Source organism: Sinocyclocheilus anshuiensis, unplaced genomic scaffold, assembly GCF_001515605.1.
Source record: "Sinocyclocheilus anshuiensis isolate Anshui unplaced genomic scaffold, SAMN03320099.WGS_v1.1 scaffold179, whole genome shotgun sequence".
Taxonomy (NCBI): domain Eukaryota; kingdom Metazoa; phylum Chordata; class Actinopteri; order Cypriniformes; family Cyprinidae; genus Sinocyclocheilus; species Sinocyclocheilus anshuiensis.
This window is the reverse complement of record NW_015549577.1, coordinates 430554-451145: the sequence shown is the minus strand read 5'-3', so window position 1 is coordinate 451145 and position 20592 is coordinate 430554. Positions and strand designations below refer to the sequence as shown.

General features: G+C 39.8%; 1 protein-coding gene across 1 annotated transcript in view; it reads right to left on the bottom strand.

The window, feature by feature from the left end:
• ttn.1 (titin, tandem duplicate 1) overlaps positions 1-20592 on the bottom strand; it is a 143868-nt gene that overhangs the window by 63802 nt on the left and 59474 nt on the right. Inside the window, 51 exon segments of the mRNA XM_016445598.1 lie at positions 4-154; positions 254-402; positions 490-804; positions 922-1221; positions 1306-1602; positions 1686-2003; positions 2209-2508; positions 2643-2772; positions 2864-3045; positions 3157-3465; positions 3545-3974; positions 4082-4272; positions 4488-4796; positions 4911-5210; positions 5344-5637; positions 5746-6030; positions 6202-6498; positions 6937-7236; positions 7320-7622; positions 7715-8095; positions 8215-8517; positions 8611-8910; positions 9018-9296; positions 9415-9720; positions 9832-10028; positions 10142-10247; positions 10360-10659; positions 10937-11236; positions 11317-11432; positions 11522-11708; positions 11790-12086; positions 12178-12465; positions 12547-12668; positions 12768-12945; positions 13036-13183; positions 13267-13418; positions 13510-13794; positions 13882-13996; positions 14110-14297; positions 14383-14685; positions 14797-15096; positions 15172-15441; positions 15538-15804; positions 17287-17411; positions 17489-17897; positions 17990-18268; positions 18395-18661; positions 18974-19240; positions 19317-19485; positions 19758-19855; positions 19967-20231. Of these exon segments, the coding sequence (XP_016301084.1) occupies positions 4-154; positions 254-402; positions 490-804; positions 922-1221; positions 1306-1602; positions 1686-2003; positions 2209-2508; positions 2643-2772; positions 2864-3045; positions 3157-3465; positions 3545-3974; positions 4082-4272; positions 4488-4796; positions 4911-5210; positions 5344-5637; positions 5746-6030; positions 6202-6498; positions 6937-7236; positions 7320-7622; positions 7715-8095; positions 8215-8517; positions 8611-8910; positions 9018-9296; positions 9415-9720; positions 9832-10028; positions 10142-10247; positions 10360-10659; positions 10937-11236; positions 11317-11432; positions 11522-11708; positions 11790-12086; positions 12178-12465; positions 12547-12668; positions 12768-12945; positions 13036-13183; positions 13267-13418; positions 13510-13794; positions 13882-13996; positions 14110-14297; positions 14383-14685; positions 14797-15096; positions 15172-15441; positions 15538-15804; positions 17287-17411; positions 17489-17897; positions 17990-18268; positions 18395-18661; positions 18974-19240; positions 19317-19485; positions 19758-19855; positions 19967-20231 (12727 nt within the window).

The following is a 20592-nucleotide window of genomic DNA, read 5'->3' as shown; positions in this document are numbered from 1 at the left end:
TACTTATCCGGTCCTTCATTTCAAGAGCATCAGCAACTTCGCCTGGTTCACTCAGACCAGCAGCACTGAATGCCAAAACTCTAAACTTATACAATGCATTCTCTTTCAGTCCAGTGACCACAAATTTAGTACCTCTAACTTCCTTGTCTTTGGCCTGGAACAGAAGGAAGATTTTATTTGTAATGTATAAAGAGTACATGAACATGTTTTGCTAAAATTTAAATATTTGGGTATACATAAATCTTAAACAAACCTTAACCCATGCTTCTGTGCCCTCCTCTTTGTATTCAACATGGTAGCCCATTATCTTTGAACCTCCATCCTTCAATGGTGGAATCCATTCCAAGTCTGCTGTGGTCTTAGTCCAGTCCGTGACTTTCGGAGTTGGGGGCGAAGGAGGAGCTACAAGAAAACAGGTTTGTCATAGTTTGAGTCTCTATTACTAAAAAACAATATGCCATTGGATCTGACACTGTATTGTTTTCCTACCTATTGGATCTCTAGCAAATGTTGGATCAGATGGCTCACTTGGAGGTCCACATCCTGCCGCATTAATTGCAATCACGCGGAACAAATACTGAGATCCCTCAATGAGCCCTGTGACTCTGTGTGACACACCAAGTGGCATGGGCCTGACTGGATCACGAGTTACTCTGCTCCAGCGTTTAGATGTGGTTTCTTTACGCTCAAGCCAGTAGCCTGTGATTGGAGTGCCTCCATCTGAGTCTGGCTCTTCCCAGTTCACAGTCATGGAGTCTATTGTGATGCTAGAGAGTGTTGGCTTGTCACATTGGCCAGGTGGCACTAAAAAATAGACATAAAATAACATCAGAATTATCAGGTGAAATAAATGTAGGACTAATCTAAACATACAACATGTCTCTAATTAGATAAGCTTTAAATATGTGAATGAATACTTACTGAACACATCTCTGGCTACTTCAGGTTCACTATCAAGAGGATCACCAACACCATATTTGTTTTGAGCCCTAATCCTGAAAATGTACTCATGGCCTGGCATTAGATTGTCAACCGTGAATATTCTCTCTTTGGGTTCACTAGTGACAGGTATCCAAGTCTTCCTGTTGGCAACACGTCTCTCAATAGTGTAATTTGTAATTTTGGAGCCACCATCATCCTTAGGAGGCAGCCATGACAGTGTTATCTGTTCAGCATGAATTTCCTCAAATTTAATGGGTGCAGATGGAGCCCCAGGACGCCCTGTTTAAAAGAAGAAAGAATTATGTTACTTCTAATAACAACACCTACATCTCTTCATATGAAAAATTGGTTGTTGAAATTTACCTAGAACATTAAGCCTCATTTCTTTGGCAATGGTGCCAAGGCTGTTGCTAGCAGTAAGAGTGTAGAGGCCTGTATCTGAGCGTTTGCCCTGCTGGATCAACAGTGTGCAGCTATCATCAGACACAAGTTTGTTAATGTGCTCATCATACTCAACATCAACCTTGTTTTCACTTTTGTGAGGAGGAGCCTTCTGCCATGTAAGTGTTGGAAATGGACAGCCCTTAATCTTAGCAACAATATGAATATCAGCACACTGTTCAACCTCCATGAATTCTGGAAGCTCAATGGAAGGTGCCCCTAAAAGTGAAAGGAAGAAAGAATTTGTACACCATGCAACCCAAATTCACTGAATTCCTTTATGTGTGTTGCTTTGTACGCACTGTTCTGGTCCTTAATAATGATTGGTCCAGCTGTAGAGGATGGTCTACTGGCACCAACCTCATTCACAGCCTTAACACGGAATTCGTATTCAGCACCCTGGTGGAGATCCTCCACTTTGAAAGTGGTGGTATCAATATCACGGCGGTTGCACTGTCTCCAGGACTCTTGCTGGTTTCCACTGCTATCCCACCACAGACGTTCAACATTGTAGTGAGTTACAGGTGCACCACCATCATTCTTTGGTGGCTTCCATGTCAGAGTCACAATGCCCTTGGACACATCAACGATTTTGACTCTTGTGGGTGGATCAGGAGGATCTGCAAAAATTCAGTGTTATGAATAGTCAGGATAAACTGTATTTAAACATTTTTTATTTTACAAAAGCACATTGTTTTGTTGTTATTATGACTATGCACAAATAGAAGTAGACCCTTTGCAGTTTCAAATGACGCCTTATCTGTACAATCAAAGATCGTTGCGGTCTTCGGGTTAATGATAGACTCGTTTACAAAATACACTTACGAATAGGATCTCTGGCTTTAGTCCGCTGAATGGTTGTGATATGAGGTCCTAAACCAAAGCGATTCTCAGCTCTTACACGGAACAAGTATTCTTGTCCTTCAATGAGGTCTGGCACAACTAAGGACTGTGTTGCGCAAGCTGGGTTGACCTTTGTCCAAGCCTTTCCTTCAACAGTCTTTTTCTCAACAAAGTAGCTCTTGATTCTGTCACCCCCATCACAGTCTGGTGGCTTCCAGCTTAGTCTACATGTTCCACGTGTGATGTCACTGACTTTGAGATCTGTAGGAGCTCCAGGCAAATCTAGAAAAAAAGAGACATGGTATAATGAGATATGATATTATGTGATATGATACATACTTCTAAACTTATATTTGAATGAAACTACTACTGTTTCAGGTTGTGATGTTTTGTATTTTAAATATAATGTTGCTTACCAAGTACATTCACGCGCACTTTAACGATTTTGGTGCCAGCCTGGTTGCTGGCAGTGATGATGTATCGCCCAGAGTGGTTTAATTTACATTCAGGGATTGTCACTACTGATGTTGTATCACTGGATGATATCTGCAAAGTTTAAATGTAAAATTTATTATTTAAATAATGCATGTTTGTTTGGACTTTAAAAAAATATTTAAAAAAATATTAATAATCCTACTTCTGAATCCTCTGGCAAAGTATGACGCTCATTCTTTTTCCCTGTTGGGGCAGTTCCATCAAAGTCCCATGTAACATTCGGAATAGGTTTGCCAGAGATGGTGGCTGGAATCTTGATGGTTGTTCCAGCATGACAATTCAGAAGCTCATGAACTGTGACCTCCATGGTAATGACAGGTTCCTCTGTGAACAAGTCGAGTTACACATATCTTTAATCATATATAACTTTCTACATGTATGTATTAACTATTACTCTATATTATTGCAACACATCTGCACAAAAGTAAGGCTTACCCAGAATATCTTGTACAATGGTATCGGCAGTTCTGGGACTTGGCTCAGATTCACCAGCAGCATTGACAGCAACAATCCTGAACCTGCATTTTTTATTCTCTTTAAGCCCTGACACAGTGTATGAATTGGTTAGGATCAGCTTATTCGGTGTATTGATCCTTTTCCACTCATGTGAACCTTCATCCTGAACTTCAACAATGTAACCCTTTATTGGACTTCCTCCATCTTTTTCTGGTGAGGTCCAGGAAAGACTCACGCTGCTTGTGGTTTTGTCTGATACTTCAGGTGCTGGTGGTTGACCTGGTGGGTCTACAAGTAACATTTAAGAATGTTTTATTCATTAGAAACGGGAATTCATAAACCTATCAACATAAGAAATATTACTTACATCTTGGATCAAGTGCAAACACACACTCTGTTGCTTCACTTGGAGGTCCAACGCCAGCTGCATTCTGAGCCATTACACGGAACTGGTACTCGGCACCCTCAATAAGGTGGAGCACACTGTATTCCAGGCCCTTGACTGCTGGTTTTGTTACTGGAGCCCTGTTAACACGACTCCAGTACACAGCTCCTCTCTCTCTCTTTTCAAGCCAGTAGCCTTGAATGGTTGCGCCACCATTGTCTTTTGGAGGCTCCCAAGTGACCAACATGGATGAGCAAGTGTGACCAATAATCCTTGGTCTCTGGGGAGGCCCAGGAAGACCAAATGGATCTTTGAGTACAACCTTTTCTGATTCACAACCATCACTGACCCCGTACTTGTTCTCAGCTTTGATCTGAAACTGGTAGGTACCATAGGCCTCCAACTTGTACACCTTCAGAAGGGGATTAAATCACATTTAGAGCATTTAAAAGCACATATCACAGTCTAATTCTGAAAAGGACTGTCTCATAGTAATATGTATTAATAATATATATTAACCCCATAACGTCTGTCTATGATGCAGCATGTCAACTGTTCCCAGTCAGACTTCTTTTTGCTGGCATCTCTCTTCTCAATGATGTAGTTAGTGAGGTCACTTCCACCATTGTCCTCTGGAGCATCCCAGGTTAGGTAGCAAGACTCAGCTTTGATGTCAGACACCACAATGTTTCTTGGTGCCAATGGGCGATCTAGGGAAACAACACCACCACAGTTATGACATCCCCTCAATGCATCATTAAAGTAATCTTGTAACAGAATTGCTGAAAATAAAGAGTTGCATCCTACATAACTTAATTACAGGAAAAGCACCATGTAACTTGTAACAACCAATACTACTTCCCATTTGGTGAAAATTCTATAAGCTTAAGTAAAATCAAATACTGAACATGATTTAAAGTCTTACCCAAGATATCCACTCGTATTGTCCGTTGACCTACTCCACGGGTATTTGTGGCAGTTAACTTGTAAATGCCTGTATCTTGTCTTACAGTTTCAGGAATACCAATTTTGGTATTGATAGTTTGCCTGTTAATCTCCTCTGATTCCAATGTCATTGTCTCAGTAGGTTGGTCAATAACTACTCCATTCTTTGTCCACTCAAAGGTAGGCAAGGGTAGGCCAAGAATTTCAGCAGGAATTTCAATAGCTGCTCCCTTCTTGACAATAATGGCATCACTCTTAAAGAATTTCAACCACTTAACAGTTGGTGAATCTAAAATAGAGGAAAAATATAAATGAAAAGAGTAAGGTATGAATTTGATAAAAAACTTAAACTAAATGTGTTCAAAAGTTGTCAATGATTTACATTATAGGGAGTGATACATACGTTCATCATCCTGAATATTGACACTGATTGGTTTGGATGGTTCTCCATCTCCAACCTCATTGACAGCTTTGACTCTGAAGTCATACATCATGTTCTCAGAGAGACTTTCCAGAGTGATGGTGAGGTCTTTGCAGAGTTGCCGATTGGCAACATCAAATTCGTTGCTGTCTTGTCTCATCTTTTCAACATAGTAGCCTCTGATTGGAGAACCACCATCGCTACGGGGAGGTTCCCAAGTCAAAGTAATAGTGTTCTTGGTCCTTTCCGTATAGTGCAATTTCTCTGGGGCAGATGGAACTCCTAAAATTTCAATAAAGTCAACATTGTTTATTGCATTTGTATGAAAACAAGTAATACAAATTATAAAATGAACATAATTTAAATGTATTTTCAATAATGAGATAAAATAATTGTATTATTCTGTTTTATTTACCTTTGGGATCCACTGCTAAAACAGGTCCAAAGTCAACAGGAGCACCAAGGCCATACTTGTTCCTTGCAACTACACGGAACATATATTCTTCTCCATCAAGAAGACCAACAATGTCACATTTGCAAGCAGCAACTTCTAAGGGTTGTCTGTAAATGTGCATTTTGGCATCTTTTCTTTCAACAACATAGCCCATGATGTCACTTCCACCATTATCCAGGGGATCTGACCAGGTGAGTGAAATCATCTTCTTGGTCACATGAACTGTCTTAAGGTCAACCACTGGTCCGGGAACATCTTTTGTACAAAAAATAAATAAAAATAGAACAAGAAAACATCCCAATCAGAGGTTAAATTTCAGGTTTTAAAAGCAAACAATTTTTTTAAGAAAATAATTTAACTTACCCATCACATCCACCTTAACGGAGGCAGACTTTGTTCCGCTGGGGTTGGTACCTGTGATCTGGTATATGCCATGGTCAGTTCTCAAAGCATTTTTGATGGTTAAACTGCTGTTTTTTCCTTCTGTCTCAATAACTATGTGTTCCTTGTCTGGCTCTGCATCATCTTTTGTCCACTTAACTTCTGGTACAGGGCGACCAGTAACAACAGCAGGGAGACGCAACGTTTCTCCAGCTCTAATGATGACTCCATTCCTTACAGAGACATCAAACTCAACCCCTGGGGCCTCTGTTAATTCAGTACAGATTTAAAATGTTATTATAATTTCTCTAATAATTGCAAAGCAATGCTGAGAGACATCTAAATCGAGACTCATTGTTTGAAAAAAAAAAATTAAGAGCTTTAGGTCCTCCGTTGCACTCACTGTTTGTAGAAAGTGCCACAAGTTTTTCTACATACCTTCAGGTTCTTTGGCCTGAACAGGTTCAGTCATGCCTGGGGCACCATGACCTGCTTCATTTACAGCGTACACACGAAGGTAATAATCTGCTCCCTCAGTCAGTCCAGTCACAGTGTATTTGCGGTCTTTGCATCTAAACTCAGTGCAGCGGACCCACTCTTTCTCTCCAACCAGACAGCGCTCAACATGATATCCAAGGATTTCTCCACCACCATTGTACAATGGAGGTACCCAACTGATATCGATAGTTGTATTTGTGACATCAACCATTTTTGGTGCAGGAGGGCCAGGTGGTACTGCAAAAATATTGTTACATTTAGTATAAATCATGAGTTTGGTAGCACTTTAGTGTGGTGATCATTTCTCACTATTAACTAACTATTAAATACAACCTTTGCCTCAATAAACTCCTAATTTGCTGTTTATTAATAGTTAGTAAGGTAGATGTTAGGTTTAGGTATATATATTTTAGATTAAGGGATCTAAAATATGGTCATGCAGAATAAGGCATTAGTATGTGCTTTATAGGTACTAATAAACAGCCAATATGCTAGTAATATGCATGATAATAAGCAATTAGTTAATAGAGAGAATTTGTCCCTAAAGTGCTACCATGAGTTTTATACTGATAAAAAAAAAAAAAAACTATGAAACCAATCACAATTAAATATGTATACCAATTGATAACCACATTTCCATATTTTTAATGTTTCATTTTCATTTTTCACACTTACAGATTGCATCCATTGCAGTCTGAGGGTCAGTTGGTGGACTGAATTCTCCCGGGCCAGCAAGATTTTCAGCACAGACCCTGAATATGTAAACAAGGCCTTCCATAAGGCCCTCAACCTTAACCGACAATGCATTAAGAAGATTGTTGTTCACTCTGGTCCAATATTTGCTGTTGACTTCACGTCTCTCAACCCAATAGCCCAAGATAGGGCTACCATTGTCCTTTGGCTCATGCCAGCTGAGAGTAGCTGTGCTGGAGGTGACCTCTCCAATTCTAGGCATGTTGGGAGCATCAGGTGGTTCTGAAAAACAATATTCAAATAATTTCAAATAAGGCATAATATAAGACAACTACTGTTCAAAGTATAACTAAAATATAATTTACCAAACTGATTCTTCGCAATAAGTGGTTCAGAGTAGCATGGATGTCCACAGCCAAACTTGTTTTCGGCTGTGACTCTGAAGATGTACTCCTTTCCTTCAATAAGCTTGGTTACAGGGTAATTGTATCCCTTGTGGGTCGAGGTCACAGTTACCCAACCAATCTCATCAGTAGTGTTGTCTTTCTTTTCCAGTATGTAGTTGATGATCTCACTGCCACCATCATCAAGAGGTGCATCCCACATGCAAACAACAGAGGTGTTCCTGATCTCATCAAATCCAAAGTTAACAGGGGGGCCAGGCTTATCTGTAAGTTACAACAAGCAGAAACGTTAATACATTTTTTTCATTAAATAAATTCTTAAGAAGATAATCATTGTAGTTCCAAAAGTAACTCGCCAAGAACATTGACTTCACACGACGCTGTTGCAAAACCATGGGGATTCTCAACTCTGATAGTGAAAATTCCATGGTCAGTTCTGATGGCATCACGCACCATCAAAGCAGTTTCACTCCTTTTGCTCTGGTCGAATGACAGGCGATCTAAAAGTGGTGGATGGAATTCTTCTTCAGGTTCAGGCTGAACAGACTTCTTTTTCTTCTTTTTCACAATTTCTGTTTTTTTCTTAGCTGGTGGCTGCCTCACATTCTCATCATTTCTAAGCCATGTAACAGTTGGGTAGGGAGATCCAGATATGTAAGTATCCAATCTAATCTCCTCGCCCTTTTTGATACTGAGGCCAGATGCAATACGGGCATGGAGTGATACCTTTGGTGGTTCTGAAAAAAACAAACAAAAACAAAACAGTTATATGTAATGTTTTACTTGACACACTGAAGAGTTAGAAAAGTTCACATATTCGAAACGAAACTGTAATAGATTTTGTTTTTTAACATACCAACAGGATCAGCAGCCTTAATCAATGGTGTACTGCGAGATGGGTCACTTTCTCCTGCAATGTTCTCTGCACGGACACGGAACTGGTATTCCTTTCCTTCCGTCAAGCCAGTAACAGTGTAGGAGAAACCAGGTACCAGATTTGGAATGCATCTTTCAAATCTGTCACCATCTTTTTCAATCTTCTCAAGAATGTACCCTGTGATTGGGCATCCACCATCATATGGTGGAGCCATCCAAGTAACAGTGATCGAATTTGAGGTGGGATTGTGTCCTTCAACCTCAATTGGTGGGTCTGGGCGTTCTATAATTAATAATGATAATAATAAAAATAATAGATAATAAGAATGTACATAAAATATAATTAATATTAATTTAAAAAATGAATTAAACTTACGTTTTTGTTCTTCTGTTATGACAGGATTACGGAGTTCAAGAAACTCGCCACTACCAATCTTGTTGACAGCCTTCACTCTGAAGTAATATTCACCATTGAGCATAAGATCTTTGACCACAAAACTTAAAACATTGTCTCCAGATATCACAGGTAAAAATGTCTTCTTCTGAGCTTCCCTACGCTCTAGAACATAGTGCAAGATCGGGCTACCACCATCACTCTCTGGAGGCTCCCAAGAGATCTTGCAAGAGTCCTTGGTGACCTCACTGGAAGAGATGTCCTTACATTGTCCAGGCAGGCCTTTTAATGGAAAATATGAGGCATTGAGGTATTTTTGAGCAGTAGGCTTTATAAGTGTGACAAGTGGAATCAGTTAAGACAGTTTGTATAACTAAATAGTTTCTTACCGATCACTTTTACGTTGATTGTGCCAGTTACTGAACCCAGACTGTTCTCAAGAGTAACAGTGTACTCGCCAGCATCTTCGTGTTTACACTTGAGAAGCTCCAGGTGAACACGATTGAGTTCACATGTCAACGTCAGTCTGTCTTCAGTCTTTAATTCAGTGTCACCCTTTTTCCAGACCATTGATGGTTTTGGTATTGCTCTGTATGGGATTTTTACGTCCATCTTCTCACCCTCAACAATTACAATGTCTTGGGTCTTGAGATCCATGGTTGGTGCACCTTTAAAATATTGAAAGATGTATTAAATACCAGTGCCAGAACAATAAAACAAAAAAAAATATATACACACACACACTTATATACACTCATTCACAATGAATAACTGAATAGTCCTTACAGTCAGGGTCTTTAGCAAAGACACCATCTGAAATTTCAGAGGGATCACTGACTCCAATCGCATTGATAGCACGAACTCTCAGAACATATTTTTTCTCAGGAATGATGCCTTCCTCAGCCATAAACCTGAGCTCTTTGACAGGACGAGCATTAATCCTCATCCACTTCTCAGTTCCAGCTTCCGACAGCTCAACATGGTAGCCTGTGACTGGACTTCCGCCATTCTTTTCTGGAGCTTTCCATGTAATGTTGATGTGCTCTCTGCTGGCATCAACAATCTTGACTATAAGTGGAGGAGAAGGTGGACCTAAAAATCCACATGAATCAATCAAGATTATGGTGCATACATAATCTTCTATCACTAGCATTAGTCCTGTATGTGTCGAATGCTATGCAATTATGCATAAAGTTAACATACTTATGGGATCCTCAATGGTCATGATAACAGTAGGTTCACTTGGGTGGCCAACTCCAGCTTCATTCTCAGCACGGACCTGGAACTGTACCTCAGAGCCTTCATCAACATCAGTCACCCTGTACTTGCATTCAGGGCCAGATGTCTTTCCAGACTTTACCCAGCGTGTGCCTACCTTCTCTTTCTTCTCAATAACATACCTATGAAAAGAATGGTTCATAAGACTTTTCTCTTTTTGCCTTGAACACCACATGCAAACACATCATTTTGTTTGAATTTTACAAAACCAGTGTTTTATACTTAATGTTCATACTTGGTTATGGGTCTTCCACCATCACTGCTGGGTGGTTCCCATTTCAGGTCAACATGTCTCTTGGACACCTCAACAACAGTCAAAGCGTAGGGTGGTCCAGGGTTTGCTAGAAAAGACAAGAATCACTCATTTTAATGAAAACTAACACACACACACACACACACACACACACACATAAATATATAAAATAGCTACAGATAAAATGTTGTTCAACTTACTGAAAGTATCCTTGGCCAAAACAGAGTCCTCTAGTTCACAAAACTCGCTTACACCAACTGCATTCTCAGCAGCAACACGGAACACATAAAGAGAGCCTTCATTCAGTGGAGTGACAGCATACTTGGTTTCTTTCACTGTGGTATCCACAGGCTGCCAGGCCCTGCGTCTGACGTCCCTCTTCTCAACAACATAGTTGGTGATCGGAGAGCCACCATCACTATCTGGTTCAGTCCATTTCAGGTCACAGTTGATTTTAGTAATGTTAACCACCTCAAGCCAGCGTGGAACATTTGGAGGATCTGTTGGAATGAGAATAACAAAAATAATATTATTGTTTACAGATCATTGCAGGTTGAATACAAAAATCAGAGAATGTATTGAAAATTGGGGTTCGATATTATGATAACATTCTGGTTAAGTCATCGTACACATACAAATAAATGTCTTGCTTTTTGACTTCTAGATACTGATATCTAGATATATTCTTGATGATATGATCTTGATATATATAATAGTTGACTATAATGACTATAATTATTAAACGAATCACTTTTCGAATGTTCTGTAAACACTCACAAAGTCTCTCTTTGCAGACAACAGGGTCACTTGGATCACTGGGTTCACTCTCTCCAGCAACATTGACGGCCTTGACTCTAAAAGAATACTCCTGCTTCTCCATCAGACCCTTCAATAAATGCTCTGTTGTTGGCACATCCTCAGCTACACGAACCCATTCCTCAGTTCCACTCTTTTGAAGCTCAATTATGTAGGACTCAATCTTAGCGCTGCCATCATGCTCAGGTCTGGTCCACTGCAGGTGTGCTGAAGTCTTGGCAATGTCTTTGATGAATGGTTTCCCAGGGGCCCAAGGAGGATCTAAAATAACAACATTTGAGATTCATTATTTCAAATGTTAATTATTGCATCAACCATTGAAAAATAAATCCATAACATACCAATTGGATCTTTAATCAAAACTGGGTCAGTCTCAGCACTTGGCTTTCCTGGTCCTGCAAGATTCTCAGCCAAAACACGGAACCTGTACTTCTTCTTTGTTGGCAAACCTTTCACCCTGAAAAGGTAACATTAATTAGAGACTTTCTAGAGTTTTGCACTTCATTTACCATTTAAATACAGACACAATGAAAATGATTACCCTACCTGTACGATGTGTCCTTAACTGGCAGCTTGTTACACCTGATCCATTTGTCAGTCTCAGGATCAAACCTCTCAACCCAGTAACCAGTGATGGGGCTTCCACCATCTTCATCAGGCTCAAACCAAGTCAGAGTTACAGCATCCTTTGTGATATCAGAAGGCTGAACCCTGGTTGGTGACCCAGGGGTATCTGAGTGACAGAGAAAATTTAATTAATTTTGTAAATGTTAGGTAATAAATAAATAAATAATATAGTGTGTTGTATGCTTACCAAATGAATACTTTGCAACAATAGGCACATGCTCTGCAGGAGTCCCAATGCCATACTGGTTCTCAGCAGACACTCTAAAGATATACTCTTTCATAGGAACCAGTTTGGAGGCTTTGAAAGCAGTTTGTTTGATTGTAGCAGACAGTTTCTGCCACTCTTCTTTATCTGTGGGTCTCATCTCTACAATGTAATTGGTTACTGGGGAGCCACCATCATCTCTGGGAGCATTCCAGGCCAGACAGCAGGATTCATTGGTGATTTCAGAGATATCAAAAGCAGCCGGAGGGCCAGGTTTGTCTGTTTTTCAACATAATGACAAGACATTAATATTTACAATTACCACTGATTTCTTAATTTGATTATGCTGAAATGACAGATAACACCATACCAAGAATGTTGACATCAACAGTTGCAGTGGCACGGCCACTAGTGTTGACTGCCTCAATGATATAGGTGGCCGTGTCAGATCTGGTTGTGTTTGCAATGGAAAGTGTGGAATGGCCAGGTTTTGTGTCGATAGTAATCCTATCATCTGGTTTCAGGACAAGGTCAGCCTTTGTCCATTTTACTCTTGGCTCCGGCTTGCCAAGCACATCAGCTGGCAAGTCAATCTTAGAGCCAGCCCTAGCAGTTAAGCCTGCTAGAAGCTTCACATCCAGCTGGATTTCTGGTGGCTCTGTAATATAATGTAAATGTTAATATATAGTGAATTCTAACTATTATTTAACTATTACATTGATGGACCTAGATCACTAACCTTTAGGATCTACAGCCAGGATCTCATCTGTAGCCTTGCATGGTCGGCTGGCTCCAAGTCTGTTCACTGCTCTCACACGATAGGCATACCACTGACCTTCAATAAGACCAGTCACCTGGAACCTGGGATACGTATAATGATAAACATTACAGACATATATGAATAATTATTAAACACACTATGTGCCATTACAGGGATGCTCATGAAGAATCACCACTCACTTAAGCTCAGGTATGGGATCTCCACAGGCTTCCCATTTGTCAGTGCCACGCTGGCATTTATCAACAATGTAGCCCTTGATAGCAGCACCACCATCATATCTGGGAGGTTCCCAGAGCAGGAAGATGTTCTTCGCTGATTTGTCTCTCCATTTCAGGTTCTCAGGAGGGTCAGGGACAGCTGTATTTCAAACAAGTTTCATTCACTGTCAAATTGTTCTTTATTTCATACCCCTCAAACTAAAAGAATGTAACACTTTTTAAGACTTACTGGCTGGGGAGGACACATTCACGGGTTCATCAATGTATGCTGGCTCTCCTGGTCCACATTTGTTGCAAGCAATAACACTGAACAAGTACTCCTTGCCCTCAATGACATCTGTGATGGTGTACTCGAGGTCCTGTACACCTGACATCACCTGAAGAGCAGATGTTGTTAGAACCTAAATGTTTCACCGAGTGTACAAATACTGTAAACAAGTAACTGTTAAAAACAGCTCACCTTGACCCAGGTCTTGCGGGAAACCTCTCTTTTCTCAATATTGTACCCACTTACAGGGCTGCCTCCATCATGCTCTGGTGCTTCCCACATTAGATGCACATGATGTCTGGTCACCTCTGCAACTTTGAAGTCTTTGGGTGCACTTGGACATGCTGAAAGGTGCAAAAAATGGGAATGTACATTAATTGCTGCGCAAAAACAACAACGTCGTAGGAGAACATAGTAGAAAGAAAATGTGCATACCAATAACATTGACTTCAATCTCTCCAGAGACAGTTGTCACATCATTCTCCAGTTGTAATGTGTATGTTCCTTTGTCTGGACGCACACTTGGAGCAACAACCAGTTCGGTGTATGTAGGCCTCGTAACCATGGAAACACGGTCTCCTGCAGTGAACTCTTTGTCACCAAATGTCCACTTGGGTTTGGGGACAGGATATCCCGTAATGGGAACTCGGATGACAAGAGCATTGGGAACAATGACCTCCAGACCATTTTTAAATCCACTGAGGTCCATTGTGGGACCCACTAAAGGTGGAAAAGAAAATGTACACATTTAAAATGATGTGTGTTCATATTTTTACCTGTCTTTAAGGGAAATTTAAAATGGCTTACCGTGAGGATCATCGGCCAAAAGTGACCCAATTGCATCAGCTGGATCAGAAACGCCAGCAGCATTTTCTGCACATACTCTGTAGTGATACTTCTGACCAAACTTCAGTCCAGAAACCTTAATGTAGGATGTAGGATACATGAATAAATACATTATAAAAAAAGATGATCTTTTCATATGATAATAAATTTTGTTAAATCCAAAACACAAAATTAATCAACATGACATACCCTGTAGTAAAGGTCAGGGCAAAGCCTAGCGTTACATCTCCACCACTTGTCAGTACCATCTTCACACTTCTCAATGATGTAGCCCGTAATCATACTGCCTCCATTGCTAATTGGTGTCTCCCATGACAGCTGAACTGAGTCTTTGGTCTGATTTGTGTAGCTGAAGTTCAGAGGTGGACTTGGCCTCTCTGTAATAGGAGACAAAATGTAATGTTTGACAATGACTTTTGCAACAACTCTAGACATAGCGAGCAAAATATAAACCCTACTAACCAATGGGATCCATGATCTTCACTGGATCTGTGGCAGCGCTTGGCTGGCCAATTCCAGCTTTGTTCTCAGCTCTGACCCTAAAGATGTACTCTTTGTTTTCGACAACATCATTGAGTGTGGCTGTGTGATCCTCAGCTTTGACCACCATAGCAGGCTCCCATTTCACAGACGTTCTGTCACGTAGTTCAATGATATAAGATGTGATCTCAGATCCTCCATCAAAAAGTGGTGGTTCCCAGGAAACTGTGGCACCAAACCTATTGACAACTCCAACAATAACCTTCTGAGGGGCATCAGGCACATCTGTTAGAAGCAGAAAAATAATAAAAAAATATTTTTAAGACCATGTAAAATTAGTTGATACATTCTCACCTCTTACCAGAAAAGAAAGAAATAAACTGAAGCATAGCTCACCAAATTTGTTTTTGGCTTGAACTGCCTCATCAGTAGTAACAAGCTCGCCATTTCCAACTCTATTGCGAGCACATACACGGAAGAAATACTTGTTGTCCCTCTGCAATCCACCAACACAGTACTCTGGAATGTCAGCACGGTCTGTGGCCATTGTCCAGGTCTTGCGTTTGACATCTCGTCTCTCAACCACATAAGCCAAGATCTTGCTTCCACCATCACTTTCTGGTTCCTCCCAAGCAAGGCTGACCTCACCATCAGCAGTGTCAACAACATGCAGGTTCTTTACAGGTCCCGGAACATCTACAACAACACTTTTATCAGACATCTAGAACAGTTAAATTGTCTGTAAATCGTCTAGTTTGATTTCCTGCTTACCAATGACATCAAGATTAATGAAAGCCTCTCCTGTTCCATGTTTGTTCTTGATGACAATCTTGTAACGACCCTGGTCTGACTTCTTAGGGTCCTTCAGCCTGTACTCTGTCCGTTCATTGGATGTGTCAATGTTTTGCCCAGGAAGGCTGATGTCATTGTAAAACCATTCCGCCTCAGCACGAGGATAAGCATCATAGGGAACCGTCATGACGAAAGGCTTTCCAGCATCTGTTACAAGGTTCTGATCTGTAGTCTTGATCTTTGGAATAGCTGTAAAGAAAGGTATAAAACATTAACAAATATATCCCTTTACAGTATTTCAAAACCTAAACAGCATTAAAATCATTAACTCTCACTGTATCATACCTGCAAGCTCAAGCTTGGCTCTGGCATCCTTTTCCTTGGCAACAATCCTGTATTCTCCCTGATCACGGGGTCTGATCTCACAGACCTGCAGTCTATGAACTTTGCCCTCACTGATCATCTGGTATTTGTCACCCTGGACAATGATCATGTTGTTCCTCATCCATTTGATCTCAACTCTGTCCTTATTTAGTTCAGCCTCAAACACAATATCTGATGCTGGAGGCTCAAATACATCTGTGGGTGGCCTGACAATTTCTACTGGAATCTCTGTTGAAGAAAGAAAAGAAAGATGGCATTAGCAAATCAAATCATCTGGCTATATAATATGGAGATAGAATTGTTGCATAATTCCAAATAAATAGATTATGATCCTCAAATAAATGTTACGAGTTTCACAAATATGAATCAAATTCACAAATAAATAAAATGAGATTTGCAAATAAAAAAACATTCACAAATATCATTTTATGTCACATACACAACTTTGCCTGGCATTCATTTGTGAATCGCATCCTGTGTGTTTGTAGATCGCTGCATGCATTTGTTCAGTGCGGTCTCATTCATCTGCATTTGCTCAAATAGGAAATATAAGGGCCATAAAAATTGTTACAGTAAAAGTTTAAAATTGGATTTTGTTAGACCATTAGACTGTGTATCAAGCCTAGCCACAGTATTATATTTTACATGCCTTTGAAAATGCCAGAGAAACAGCGCTTTAAATCAGACTTACTAGTTTTGATTGTAAAAGTTACTTAACAGCATCCAAAGTAAATGCATGGTTTTTATTTACATCATTCACTCACAAATCCCCAGTACACGTTAGAGTGATGCTGAGGCTGGTACCCAGATGATAGTTGATACTATATGTGTTATTATGCCCTATATTTGTCACCGCTATTGTGCTTTAAAAGGCAGAATAAGCCATTGTGCCATGTCTTACGCCGTGTCTACCCCGTTCGCTGTCGCGCTGCGCTGCAACAGCTGTAACAACTACAACTGTACTCATCGAAGAAAATGCGTGAATCATTTGTCCTTTATCGTGTCGTGCCTCGTCCAGTGTAGACAGTATTGCTGATTATAATGATTTCTATTTGCTATGGGCACGTCGCGAGGGTGTTATTGATGATGCTCGGGATCTGTGAATGATTATAAATTGTGTATAATCCTGAGTTTATCCTCATTCGTTGGTCCTGATGGAAATATAAAGAAGCCTTACACTCCAACAGTCTTTTGGAAATTATTTTTTAACCACACAAACAGCACTTAAGTTCAGCTCAATTTGAACGAAGTGTCTATAATGCAGGGGTGCAAAATGAATCCGCTCCCGCCCTGATTGTAAAGCAAAATGTGATTGGGTATAGCGAGACCGTGCATACGATTGGTCAGCGAAATGTGGCTGTTATCTGATTGGCTTGAGTAGACGGTGGGTGGAGTTGATGCATTTGTAGATTTGTCTTGATGCTAGAAATGTTTAAAAATCCACAAATTCGCGTAGCGATCTACAAATGCATGGGACGCGATTCACAAATGAATGCCAGGCAAAGTTGTTGTTTGTGACATAAAAACATATTTGTGAATATTTTTTATTTGCAAATCTCATTTAATGTATTTGTGAATTCAATACATGTTTGTGAAACTAAGATTTATTTGTGGATCGCATTTGCAAAGCAACAAAATGTGATTAATTTATAGGGGGGTGATTCTTTTCTATATCCACTGTAAATACCAGTAAGATGCTGTGAAAAATACCTTCAACAAAGAGACGTGCCCTTGTCCTTTTGTCTTCCACTCCACAGGCATATTCGCATTCATCATCTGGTCTGCACTCTTTGATTACAAGCTTGCATTCTTTTTCATCTTTTTCCATATGATATCTGAAAAAAAGATCATGATCATTAGCAAACATTTTCACATTATTACAGAGTACTTTCTTTCATGGTTCAGAACTCACCTTGGTCCTTCTCTGATTTCACGTCCGTTCCTGTACCATTTAACGTGGGCTTTTTCCTTAGACAATTTGCAAGTGAACTCAGCATCCTCAAACTCAGTGATGGTTTGGTCTCTGAGTTGAGCGGTGAAGTCAGCGGGTGCCTCACTGATGATCAGTTCTGCTGTGGACTTATCAACACCAGCAACTACACTGTATTCACCCTCGTCTGCAAGACTGCAGTCCTTAATGGTCAGAGTGTGCTTGTCCTTGTCCACACGATACAGAATACGTTTGCTGAAAGTGATCTCTTGACCGGCCCTCATCCACTGGACTGTCACATTTGGTCTGTTCACTTTGCAAGTAAAAGTCATGGTCTTCTTTTCCTCTATTTCACAGTCCTCTAGTGGCACAATGATCTTGAGGGCTTCCTCTGTGGATGCAAAGCAATGTGTATTAGCATTGTACATTTACTGCTAACAAAATACACAAGGTATAAAAGGCAGACATATAATAACAACACACCTAGTACATTGACATTAGCAGAGCACTTGGCCTGCTCTCCGCGTTGGTTAGTCAGTGTAATGGTATAGCTGGCTTCATCGGACTTTTCTGCAGCTTTTATTCTCAGAGAGAACACAGTGTCTCTCTGAACCATGACAAACTTGCTGCTCTCAAACATCGTCTCATTGTTCTTCAGCCATTTGGCTTTAGCTCCCTCTGAGTTCACCTCGCAGTTAAGAACAATCTCTTGTCCTTCCTTTACTTGGGTATCCTTGATGGGAGTGATTATCCTCAGTTTTTCTAATGAGACAAGTAATGGTACCCATATTTAGTTCAGTTTAATATGACAATTCAGAATGAAACATCTGAAGACCTTTACAGAAATATATTACAGAAAAATGTACTAACAACAACAAAAAAACTTACCAATCACCAACAAGTCTGCTGAAGCCTTTACAGAGCCAATGTGGGCAGTGAATGCACCCTCATCTTTTAGCTCGCAGTTTTTGACAATGAGTGCTCTCCTCTTGCCATCACTGATAATTTCATACTTATCATCAGTTGTAAGTTCTTTGTCTCCTTTGAACCATTTGACTTCATAATTTTCCTTAGACACTGAGCAAACAAACTCAGCCTTTTCGCCCTCAACAGCCTCTTGGTTTTGGGGCCTGGCAATGAACTCAGCTGCCAATTCTAAAGCAATAAAGAGACTCAATTTTAGGTAATCAATGCCTAATTAAATTATCAGTGTGATTATTTAGTGCATCATGATTCCCACACCTTTTGACCAATAAACTTGAATTTCGAAAACAATTTTAAAGAAATTGCACTCAATAAGAGCAAACAAAATATTTAATAGCTAGAAATCTATATATTAATTTTAGAAAATTCCATCACAATTTTAAAATTCCTTACTTTTCTAGGTTTTACATGACCATGGGAACCCTGAGCTTGTAGGACTTTAATATAACAGTGAGTTTGAAAGAATCTAAGCTTAAAACTTACCACTGATCTTTAGAGTTCCTTTTGTTTCTGAAGCAGGCAGTTTGCACTGGTACTCGCCAGCATCATCCATACGGAGGTCCTGTATGATGAGAATTCTCTTTCTCCCATCTGCAACATGTTCATATCTACCACCCTCGGGAATCTCCTGGTCACCCTTGTACCACGTAACCTCCGCACTGGGTTTGGAGACCTCACAAATCATCTTAATGCTGTCGGTTTCCGTGCCGTCAACATTGGACAGGTTCTTTGTGAATCTAGCTTCCTCCTCTGTAAGGCAAAAGGAATAGTTATTAATGTCTTTATTTTAGCTTTCTTTTAGAACAACGGCTGAAACAAAACTTACCGACAACTGTCAGCATTCCAGAGGATTTGGACGTCCTTGCATCACATTCATATTCTGCTTCATCATCAAATACTGCCTTGCTGATGATGAGAATACGCTGCAATCCCTTGGCAATAATCTCATACTTTTTGCCTTTTCTGATCTCAGCACCATCTTTAAACCAGCGGACCTGTGCAACAAACAGTTATGAATCAATCCACTCTGTATCATCAGAGCCTGTGTGCATACTTTTGTTTAAGAAAGACATTTTAAATACTACGAAATTCTGAAAATCATGCAACTTTTTTAGTTCAGCTTTTCACTAAAATTGCTATGCTAATAATACAATTTGTAATTAAAACAACTGCATTAAATTTAAAATGTAAATCAGGCACAGCTTCACTAGTAGTCTCAGACTTCTTGACTCCACTATCTGTGCACAGAGATTTCTGTTAAAAATACCTTGGCACTTTCACGGGACACTTCGCATTCAAACTTAGCAGATTCCTTCTCCTTAACCTCAATATCATGAAGAGGCTTAGTGAATTCCACAAATGGAGCTGAAAAAAATATATACATTTGCTTTATACAGATAATTTGTGTAGTTTACTTTATGTCTTTACTTTAGTTGGCTTTATTCAAGTTTCTCAGATTTTTTTTTTTTAACTTACGTTCAACATTTAAGAAAGCAGATGTCTTGAACTCCTTTGCATCACAGGTATATGTCTTGGAATCATCAAGGCTACAGTCCTTGATGATCAGTCTCCTTATGCGTCCCTCAGCCACCATCTCATACTTCTTGGTTTTACGAATTTCCTGTCCGTCTCTGAACCACTTCACATCAGCCTTCTCCCTGGACAGTTCACACTCCAGAATGGCTGTGGCTTCCTCCTCAACAGTCTGGTCCTCCAAGGGCTTGGTGAACTCAACTGGTGGCTCTGTGATATGTAATGTGGTAATGTGAAACCCTAAGCAACTCTATATATTCTAAATATATATATTCTATTTGATAGGAATACAGGTGTTATTGCAGTAAACTAAAACTACAACCATAAAAAACATATTTTATTACTTGAAAAAAAAAGTTAAATAAAATAAATATTATTAAATATATAAAAAACTTAAGATAACTAAAACTGCAATAAAATGTAATAAAAACTATGTAGACTAGATCAGAGGTTTCCTGCACTAGAAGACATACAAGAGCTGAGCTCTAGGATGAAAACCCATTAAACCGTGTTTTTCAATTTAAAGGAGCATTCACACTAGACTTCACACACGTATGTGGGTGTGAACA